Genomic DNA, 11,059 nt, shown 5'->3' with positions numbered 1-11,059 from the left:
TTAGCATTTACTCATCCCCTGGCCCATTGAAACAAGAGCTCCAGTGGCTTTTATCGAAGCATTCGATTACATTGCAACGAGTCAATGATTTTTTTGACGGATTTTTTGAAAATTCAAGAGAGAAATCGGTGGAAACGAGGATTAAGGGATGAAATTTTTTTATTCAAAATTATCGGGGAACTACAGCTGGGGCTTTACGGGGATGAAATTTACTTGATTCGGGTGAATCAGACTGTTTAGCTCGTGGAGGGGCTCTTTTAACACCTCGTCATCGGTACTGTGGAGTGGATCCGTACAGTATTCCTCACCGCAGAGCTTGCAAGCCTCGAAGTGAGGCCTAACTGCATTACGAAGTTTCTGAAAAATTTAATGAACAGTGCGGTGAGCTTTGTTGGAAGTTGATGGCATTGTAAGGGATTTATTTTGTGGGAAAGGGTGAAGGGGGATGGGGGGAGGGGAGGTATTGAATTATTTTGACGTATTTTTAGTAGAATTTTTGAATTTTTTTTTCTGAGATCTTTTGCTGTTTGAAAAACATTGAAGAACTTGGAAATTAATCGAGCTTTATTTAAATTTGATTCAATTGTAAAGGATTTATTTTGTATGTGTATGGGGGGGAGGGGGCTATTGAATTATGTTGAGTTATTTTTAATAGAATTTTTGAAAATTTTTTTGGGATCTTTTGCTGCTTGAAAAAAATTGAGGAATTTTGAAATTATTCGAGCTTTGTTTAAACTTGATTCCATTGCAAGTGATTTATTTTGTATGTGTATAGGGGGGGGGGGGGTATTTAATTATTTTGAGATATTTTTAATAGAATTTTGAAATTTTTTTTTCGGGGGTTTTTTGGAGCTTTTTCTGGTAGAAAAATCAAGAAAATTGTCGGATAGTCCAGCTTTATCGAAATTTATCTCAATTGTAAGGGATTTATTTTGCGGGGGCGGGGGGGTTATTGAATTATTTGAGAAAGTTTTAATAAAATTGTAGAATTTTTTCTTTCTAGAGCTTTACCACTTACAAAATGACGAATGTAAAGATAAGTCGACACCTGTTTCATTATCGTCACTTGAAGGAAAAATAATTTCTTTAGGATAATTTGTTGTATGTATTTGTTAAATACCTCGGTAAAATTAATTCCATCCGATCGTATAAGAACGTAGACAGCGAATGCTGGAATGCAAATTAGAGATAGCGATGCTATACCCCAACCAAGTGCTTCTGCCCACAGGGGATACATATACGCTCCATTTCCGTACGTAGGTGGCTCGTAATCGATCAGACTGAACACCCACACTGCCTAAACAATCCAAATTAATAACAAATAATAACTAACAAGTGGATTATTTCTACTGTTTCCATATGCTATGGTGTTTCCTCCTGATAAATCGATAATTGGGTTCGAAATGTTCATTCTGTATTTTGCATTTTATTTTTGGAACGAAATTACGGATTTAGTTTAGTTTATTTTTCCATATTTACCCTTTAGGGTTGTTATATTTTGTTTCCATCCCTAACCCCTATAATAACGTCTTTATTTTTAGTGATTTATTTATTATTTAAATTCTTTTAATGTGATATAGGCTTCACCATGATGTTATTGATATAGTTATCCTTTATGTATTATTTATAACATATAATATTTGTCTATTATATATTATTCTTATTATATATATTATATTATTGTACATTGTATATTATGTATTATAATATGTATAGAATATAAGAGTGTATGGCATAATAAAAGTAATAAAAAAATAATAATTAGAAATAATAAGATCCCAGAATTAATTAATTTCCTCTCGTCCTGAGATTGATTATCCTTACCATTATGAGTAGAGGAGCTGCGATGAGCCAGCAGAATCTGAAATACAGGGACGGCATTCGTCCAGTCATTTCTTTGACGTTATTTGATAGCCTTCGAACACCGTAAAACCAGGATATGGCTATTACTTCGAAAAACGCCAGGAACATTATCGAGATTGATGCCGCGTAGTGATCTATCAGTTGGAAAAAAAATATTCCTCCCTGAAAATATTTCATTTTTTATTTATGATCAAGTTCATTTTTACGATTTTCAACATGAGACAGTTATTCCAAACTTTGTGGTACGCAATTAAAATTTTTATTGGAGCCCAGGGACGAGGCAACTGTTTATAATAATGAAGGTTTAATAATTGTCATTGAAAAAATTTATTACAGAAATATATGTGTTTTTTCGAGAACCATCGGACAGTTTATTCAATACACTTGTAAAATATTATTTATTCGTTGGATTTTTTATTGTAAATTCAATTGGTTTTTAATTTTCTTTTAATTGTTGACGAAATAAACGAAATTTTTATCAAATTGCACCAAAATTATTACTAGAAAGTAGATGGCAATTATGTAATAAGATAATTTAATTATTATATTGTTATATTGTTATATTGTTATATTATTATATTATTATATTATTATATTAATTATTTAATAAATACCTGCGATACGTTTGGAAGACCAAACAAAAATGACACTGTGCATATAATGAGAACAAGCATTTCGTGACAGAGAAGATTACTCTTCACCCAGTTTGGAAAGCCATCCTGAATGGACGTTACCACAACCTCGACAATAGCAAACTGTAAATAATAATTTAATCGTAAGCTTGGTACATTTATTGTGGTTATTTTAATGATTTACGTACTTGGCTGTTCAACGAGAGGCAAACGAGCATGAAGAAGAATAACACAGCCCACAATTGTGACGCGGGCATTTTCGCCATTGCCTGGGGATACACGACGAATACGAGACCGGGACCTGGACAAAGTGTCTCATTAAATCCACTTTGTTTAAAAAAATTAGGAAAGAGCGCACGTGTGTAGGTGGAAAGGAGCCGTGAGCAATTGTTCAATTTGATGAAGTAATTTTTTTATGTTAATTATCGTGAACAAAATCGAGGAAAATATATTATATATAATGCATATATGAGGATTATGTATATGATCGTATATATTTACCTGTACATAGCGCTAGGATATGGAGAGATAATTAAATTGAATAATTAATTCAATTTTAATTTAGATCAAAGTGAAGAAGGAAAACGAGAGGAGTTGACTTTTCTATCAGTCGAGTTTTTAAACGATATCTCGAAATCTAAGAGAGATAGAGAAATTTTTGTTATAACATTTATTGTAGTACTCTATTTCCCCTACAAAAAAGGTATCAATAAAAATTTTGCCATCTCCCTTAGAATCCGAGATATTCATAAAAAAACTGGGCAATAGTCAAAGGTGACTTATTTCGTTTTACGACTCCCCTCCTGAGGTAACAAAAAAAATATTACGATCAGAAAAATGTAGTATTATATATACTATTGATATATATAATATGCATTATATGCTATATTATATATTTACCTACACATATTGATAAAATAATATTAAGAAATGCTTGAAGTGAAGAATAAATTCAATTTTCCCTGTCCTAATGTGATTTCAAGTTGGAACATCATTTGTTTAACTTAAGGAGAAGCAATTAAGGCAGTTAATTAATCACCATCCGTCAGGACAGCCTCCACAGACATATTCTGTTCCTGCGCGATATTTCCAATCGTTGCGAATGCAAATATTCCGACTAAAAGGCTTGTGAATGCGTTTATCAGGGACACAGCTACTGTATCAACGAGGATATTGTTATGAAATTTGTTGTAACTAGCGAAACATATCATCGAACCAAACGCTATTCCCACTGAGTTAAATATTTGCGCAGCTGCGTTGACCCAAACCTGCGGATAAAAAAAATTTCCTAATTAAATTATAATTTTTTATGGTCAACAATTGCTACTGTCCCATTATTGGACGAGGTGGGCCTTTGAATTGGTGTGAGAGGGGGTCTACTGTACCTTGGCGTCGGCGAGGAGGTGCCACCTGGGGCGAAAGAAAAACTGCAAACCCTTTTCGGCGCCCTCGAGGGTCAGGGAGCGCGTCAGGAAGACGAAGATCAGGAGGAAGGGCAACGTCGCCGTCAGGTACCTCACTTGGGCTGATGATTTTATCGATTTCCAGATGGAAAAGTACACCAACACCCACGCAGCTACCAGACATGCCACTATCTCCCATCGGAGGATTCCTGGCTCCTCTATTCCGGAGCTTATCTGCAGGACTTTGTTGCTGTGTATTTTAAATAAAATATTATTTGCAGGAAAAATTGTAGTTCATGATATTATTGAAATTCATAATTATATTAGAACGGGTCACGTAACATTGTAATTTTGAAAATTATTAAAATTATTAATTACATTAATGCGACAGAATTTTTTAACTCCAATTGACATATTTTGTCTTTTTGTAGAGCATTTCATCAAAATAAAATAATATTTGAAGATTAATGTCAAATATGTTGCGAATATCATTTTATAAAAATTACATAATCAATATTTACTGTACTCTAAACATGACTTTACAGAATTTTTTCACTGCATTTTACCAAAATTTACTAATAAAGATCGATTTCCAATTTTAGGGAGCACTAAATCAATTAAAAATTTCCTTTTGTTTTTCTTTCAATTGTCATAATCCTTTTCTCATCATTACTATCATTATCCCCTCATTATATTAACCAAGACAAAAGCACTGAAAGCGCATTAACGAATGAAAATTAAAAAACTAATTAAAGTAATTGGAATTTTTGAAATTATCGATTGAGCACTGAGATAATCCAAATTAATAAATACACAAATCTATATGAAGGATATAATTCCATCTAATATGGATAAAAGCACAGGACCATAAATGCAAATAATTGAAATTAGATTAATCACCCTTCCCCCTCCCTAATTAGTAATTATCATTAGACATTAAAATTGTTATTTTTATATTTTTGAATAGCACTAACGAAATTCATTTTAGTGATAGTTTTATTATCCAAGTTTACTCGAAAAATTCCTCGGACGGTGTTCTCGATGTGTTCAACCTCGTTCGATCGTGCGTTGAGTCGAGGGTCCAGCAGGCGGGTGTGTTCCAGGAGTTATTGCAACCTGACCAAGGTGGATCGGCCTTGAATGCCGTGAAAAAATAATATATAGCATAGGCTATTATCACATTGTGGTATGTTGACATCAGGAATGATATCACCACCGAGGACAAGCCCGCACCTGATTGCAACAATTTCCTTTAAATTTCAGTTGTTAATCGCCAACAAAATTGAGAGAAAAAAAATGTTCCGCTATCCGCGTTATTTTTATTATCAAATAGACTGAAAAATTGTGGAAAGTGCGATTCTCCGATATTTCCAGGCGAGTTCACGAGATTTATTAAATTAAATTTATTCGAGCGAGGAGTAACAGAAAAACGAAATGTGAAGAATGAAAAAATTTTTTTTTGGTCGCTATTTTTTGTCTCTCATTTTTTGAACAGTTTTATTTGTTTATTTCTGTGCAAATACCTTTGAACAGCGGACATATTTGTCCGAGAGCACCGATTGGACCTCGTCGGGTGAATTGTCCAATTGCTAGCTCCATGTACAGCAGTGGGACTCCGCAGACTATGAGGATCAAAAAATATGGGACCAAAAATACTCCTAAAAGAAAATTAAACGAAATTAGGTTCTTTCAATTCAAAAAGGCGCACCAATATCTCATAAATAAACTGCTTAAACTATCTCATGAACAGATGACCCATTACAATTGTTAATTAACTTCAGGAATCAATATTTCTAAACCTTAAAATCAATTTAAAAATGAGGAAAAAATATTATCGCCTGAAAAACAATTGTTTAATAAGGAAAATCTTGAAATATTTAAAACAAAAATAATTATTCATTTTTATCTCGACGAGCTGTTTATGGACGAGTGGTTGGAGCAGTTAAAACGGAAAAAATCCTGGAAAAAAATATTCTCTCATCAAAAATTTAAAAAACTCAGGTTTAATAATATTCTTGAATAATTAAAAATATTTTTGAAGCGCGGAAAATATTTTAAACTATATTAAAAAATAGTTTTAAACCTCGGGGCTCTCGACTAACGGTTTAAGCTTGAAATAAATAAAATCCATTTGGTAAAACGGATATAACGAGAGCCGTAGGAAATGGGTCAATCATATTTAATTAACTACCCAGTTACAAAAGTACCTCCACGAAGGATTCATTTACTCAAATATTCGCCTCTAGTTCCGTACGAACGCTGGTCTTGTCGCGTGCATTGCGTCACACGAGCACCTGATCACCGTCAATTGTTAAACAAACAATGCCTCCCCGGTTATTATGTCCATTTTTGTAGTTTTAACAAATGCGGAAGAACTCGTGATCGTTCATTCAATTTCTCGCTAAAAAAAAATATGAAGCGCCACAGGGGATTTATTAATCTCATCTAGTCCTCGCGGAAAGTTAATATCCCTCAGTTTACCCGGTAAATTGATTTGTGCATGGACAAGAGCACCGAGACCCTCGCGTAATCTTCATAATGGCTCCGGTAATTTTCTTTCCGAAGGATAATTACGAAGTTAATTGGCAAACTGGAATAACTGCATTTTTTACCTCTCCCTTATCGGTGGATATCTCGAGAACGGCGTGAGATAGCGAAATTTTCATAGAAACCTTTTTTGTAGAGCGATATGCGAGCTACAAAAAAGGTCTTGACAAAAATTTTGATATCTCGCTTCGTTCAGGAGATATTTATCGATGATTGCGGACAAATAGAATGGGATTATTCTGACTCAACTATTCACTTCGGAATTTTCTTTTTCTTCTTTAGTTCGGTCATTTTTTCGGAGATTTTTTTGGGAGAACTTTTCCCTCTGTCAGAGGACCCTAACAGTTCATGATCCTTCAACCCCTAAATCGCCCTTGCCGTCCCCACAGCCCTTGACATTTAATTTATTTTCTTTAGAAGTTTCTTTCGCTCGTTCGGAAATTTCCGAGTGCAGTCGTGTTAACGCATGTTCTAACGAATGTCGCGCAATAGTTGGCCTCATCTAACGCCGGCAACTTGATACATGACCCTGAATCCAAAGAATATCCCTTCACAGCCCGGGATACACGAGATGCAACGATCTATCAAGTTACTCTCAATAATTATTTCACCGCAAGTCCCTACAGCGCTCGCTGTGAATAAATGAAGGTACATTAATGTGACCTTGAATTGTTTAAATGACGAGCCTAACACTATTATGCTGCAATTGGACAGATGCGTTGATTAGGACGAATGAGAAAAGAGGTGACTTCCTCAGTTTGATTTTGGCCGAAAGGACCTCGTACACTTGATTTATCGTTTTTACGGAAAGAAAATATTCTGTAGAAATTATGTTTAGTCGCTGGAATTTCGAAGATGAATGAGGTTTAGGTGAAATGATGTGCGTAGTTTATTTATATATTTTTTTCTTATTTTTTAAAATTTAGATTTCAGGAGTGAAGTGGTAAAACGAGATGAGTTGAGATTTCCCTGGGTTTTTGGGCTATATCTCGGGATCTGAAGGAGCTAGAGGAATTTTTGTTATTACATTTGTTGTAGTACTGAATTCCCTCGATAAAAAAGGTTATTACAAAAATTTTTCCATCTCCCCTAGATCCCGAGATATTTATGAAAAACTACCAACAAAATTTCAGTAGCGAAGCAATAAACCGAGATAAATTCACATTTTGTAATCCAGTTTTTTGCAAATATCTTTGAATCCAAGCAAGATACCAACATTTTTGTCATAACATTTATTGCAGTACTCAATCCCCCCCACAAAAAAGGTTATAATGACAATTTTGCTATCTCCCATACATTCCGAGATATTCAACAAAAAGTGGGGAACAGCCAAAAGTGACGTCTGGTTTTACCACTTCGCCATTCAATTTTTAAAATTTTCATTGTTGCAGAAGAGGAAAAAAAATTGTCTTCGTTCAGGTGAAATAATTTTACTCACCTCCTCCACTCTTGTAACACAGATACGGAAATCTCCAGACATTTCCGAGGCCCACAGAGTAGCCGATGCAAGCGAGGACGAATTGAACTTTATTCGCCCAGTGGGGCCTCTTCGGTTGTCGATAATCTCGCGAATCCTCCTCGATACCATCGTCGTAACTGTCACACGTTGACATGTCATCGACTGGCCTGAAGACACGGAAATACATGAAAACTGTCGGCGCTTTTCTCAGGGCTTTGGAAACACCAGTGCAGTATCGACTGATATCCATTCCACAAATGTTGAATTCAAAACAAGTTGTTTGGGGCGCATCTGTATTTGCATGCTAAAATACATATTTGAAATGACGCGAGGATTCTAACGGATCCCATGGTCAGTGGTAAATTTAGTTCTTCAAATGCGCCGAGAGAAATTTTCAATTAAAATTATTCCACTATTATTACGGAGGCGGAAAAGCGCGCGGAGAATTTTTTTTTAAGTCCAGTTTGAGTGGAAATTTCACTGGACGATTTCTTAGAATTTTTTTCTGACGATCGTTGGGATTTTGGGGGGTGGTAATTTTTTACAGAATGTCCTGGGGTTGATTAGCGAGAATAAATGGAATTGGTGGAGGTAATTAATCTTGTGTGGCGGAGAAACATTGACGGATGTTCTTTTGACGAAAAGCAGAGAATTTTTCTGTGTCGGAATTTCCGTCTGATTTCCCGGGGAAAATTACGATATCGTCAGTTGAATTTTGTTAAATATGTGTGTGAGTGAAGGATTTTACTACTGAGTTGGTGGAATAATTATTCATTCATTTTTTATTTATTGAATTGGAAATTTTCTGATAAGATGAAGTTGAAATATTCCCAAGTTCAGCACAAAGTCGATTTCCATTAACATGAGAGGAAAATCGAATTTGTATGAATTCATTAATTGATTAAAGTTTAATTTTAATCGGTTGAAATAATTGTCTGTTTCATCTCATTTAAATTTAGTGGAATCTATGTAGATTTGGAGTTGGATTTTTAATGATTTAACCTGATTTCCAATCCATTGAGATATAAATCTAATTTAATTTAATTTTAAATTTGAATCGGTGTTTTGATTTTTGTAAATTTCATTTCATTCGAACTTCGTTTTTTTAAATTTATCTAGAATATTAATCTGTCCAATATAAATGATTGAAATTGGGATCAAGTATCGATTGGACTGTAAGGACTTCTGACTGTCAATTATTTCACCAAAATCTTTCAAATTAATTACCTCTTTCTATACAAATTCATCAATTTTTAAAAAATTCATCTAAAAATTACGAAACGCTCCGAAAAAATTCTGTAAAATTTCCTAGACTCCATTTCCCATCCCTAGACTCAAAAATCCCATCAAACACCCCCACTTCCTCAAACACGTCTCTCCCTCTACCGATTCCGTAAATGAATAACAAAATTAAATTATCAATATTCCAATTTTCCCCACCGAATTCACTAAAAATTCCCGAAAAAAAAATTCTGTAAATTTCCTGAACCCCATTTTCGCTCAAAAATCCCCTTAAAAGCCCTAATCACCCCAACTATCTCCCCCCTCTACCAATTCCGCGCCGACGAAAAAGTAATCATCGATTAATCCTACAATTTTCCCCACAAAATTAAATAAAAAAACCCCAGACCACAAAATAAACCCCCTAAAAATATCCCACCCCCCCCCTCCCAAACCCCATAAAAAAAACCCATAATTACAATTAAAAATCTCTCTCCGCATCGCCCCCAAAAACCTCCCCCTCGCCCCTAAAAAATTCATAAAACTCACGTCGGTGGATGAACCATATTCAGTAACTCCGAGGGGGAAGTGGGTACCCTCCGAATGGTAAGTTTCCGACCGTCGGAGGACCCCATACCAATCGACGCAAGTGATCGAATGGACACAGAATCCGGAAATCCGTTGGTGTTTCGTGTGTGTCCCGTTGCATCCGGAAACACAATAGACGCCCATCCCCCACCAGGTGGTTGATAAACACTCTGCAGATGAAGATGATGTTCATCGCCACCAGCGCTTGACTTGAGGGATCTCATGCTGGAGTACTTGTACCTACCACCGGACAATTCCATTCCCCGGCTCAATCGTCCCCCGTTATTACCGTAATCCCGATAAAATTTTGGGGTTGAATCATGACAATCTGCGTTACCACCACATCCAGCCGACGACGATGGTTTAACCGATTTCTCCCGAACGCTCTCGCTGCTGCAACTGGATCTCTTCAATCCTCCGTTGCTTCCCGATGATGCCACAATTTTCCGACTTCCGGAGCTCAATAATCTCCCCCTCTCCCTACTCCCCCCCTCGTCTCTCTCGCTGGCGGTGTCATCGGGGTCCGAGAGGGTCGAATTACTCATCCGATCCTCCATTTCCACGTCCTCCGAGCCCTCCTCCGTCATTGTACTCATTTTACGAACATTTTTTGATTTTATCATACCACCACGAGAATTCGTAACGATCGATTGCACTGGCACATTCACACGATTCGATTCAATGACACACGCACCCTCCATTATCACTAGTGTTTGTCTTACCGATTTACACGAGTATGTCACCTTTTGATCGGTTAATTTATAATTGAGTAGCTACAATGTAGGTCAATTAACTCAGTGTACAGACGCGCACATGAGAGATCGGCTGTGTTGATGACACTCACGGATTTGAATTTTTCACGCATACCGATTTCTCCCGACCATCGATTCGCGCATTTTCCCAGCAATTTCGACGATTCCGACGATTTTTCCGATCAATTATTCGCTTTCCTCGATCGATCTATCCTCACCCCTGTCGTCCATCTCCATTTTTCAAGGCCACACGATCGAACGAACAATTTTACTGGCCATTTTGGAAAATCGGGAGCGATAAAACACGTGCAATCGCCAACACTTTTCGCGTCTTTCGATGGGAGAAAAAAAAATACGGCGAACAGGTGATCGCAGGGGGCACCGGCGCGATCGTCGCGATCTACACATTCGACAGATCGATGTGTTGGTGGTGTCGTTGAGTCACTCGATTCGATTTTAATTTTTTTTAGTGGATTATTGACGGGGGTGAGGGGGTTTTGGGGGATCGATCGATTGGGATTATCGATTTGGGGGGGTTTTTTAGGGTATAATCGGTTCCGGGAGATTATGGGGGAGACCGTGCGGGTTTCACAG

General features: G+C 36.4%; 1 protein-coding gene across 1 annotated transcript; it reads right to left on the bottom strand.

The window, feature by feature from the left end:
* Positions 1–141: 141 nt before the first annotated feature.
* On the bottom strand, positions 142–11,059 carry LOC135166294 (sodium- and chloride-dependent GABA transporter ine). The gene is made up of 11 exons (XM_064128418.1): positions 9,675–11,059; positions 7,884–8,071; positions 5,422–5,556; positions 4,912–5,131; positions 3,881–4,148; positions 3,535–3,763; positions 2,684–2,796; positions 2,478–2,618; positions 1,825–2,025; positions 1,121–1,297; positions 142–357 (listed from the first exon to the last, which is right to left on the bottom strand). The coding sequence occupies exons 1-11, from the start codon at positions 10,412–10,414 to the stop codon at positions 181–183; spliced, it is 2,589 nt and encodes an 862-aa protein (XP_063984488.1). The 5' UTR covers positions 10,415–11,059; the 3' UTR covers positions 142–180.

Source organism: Diachasmimorpha longicaudata, chromosome 9, assembly GCF_034640455.1.
Source record: "Diachasmimorpha longicaudata isolate KC_UGA_2023 chromosome 9, iyDiaLong2, whole genome shotgun sequence".
NCBI classification, from domain to species: Eukaryota; Metazoa; Arthropoda; class Insecta; order Hymenoptera; family Braconidae; genus Diachasmimorpha; species Diachasmimorpha longicaudata.
This window is presented reverse-complemented; position numbering and strand designations above follow the sequence as displayed.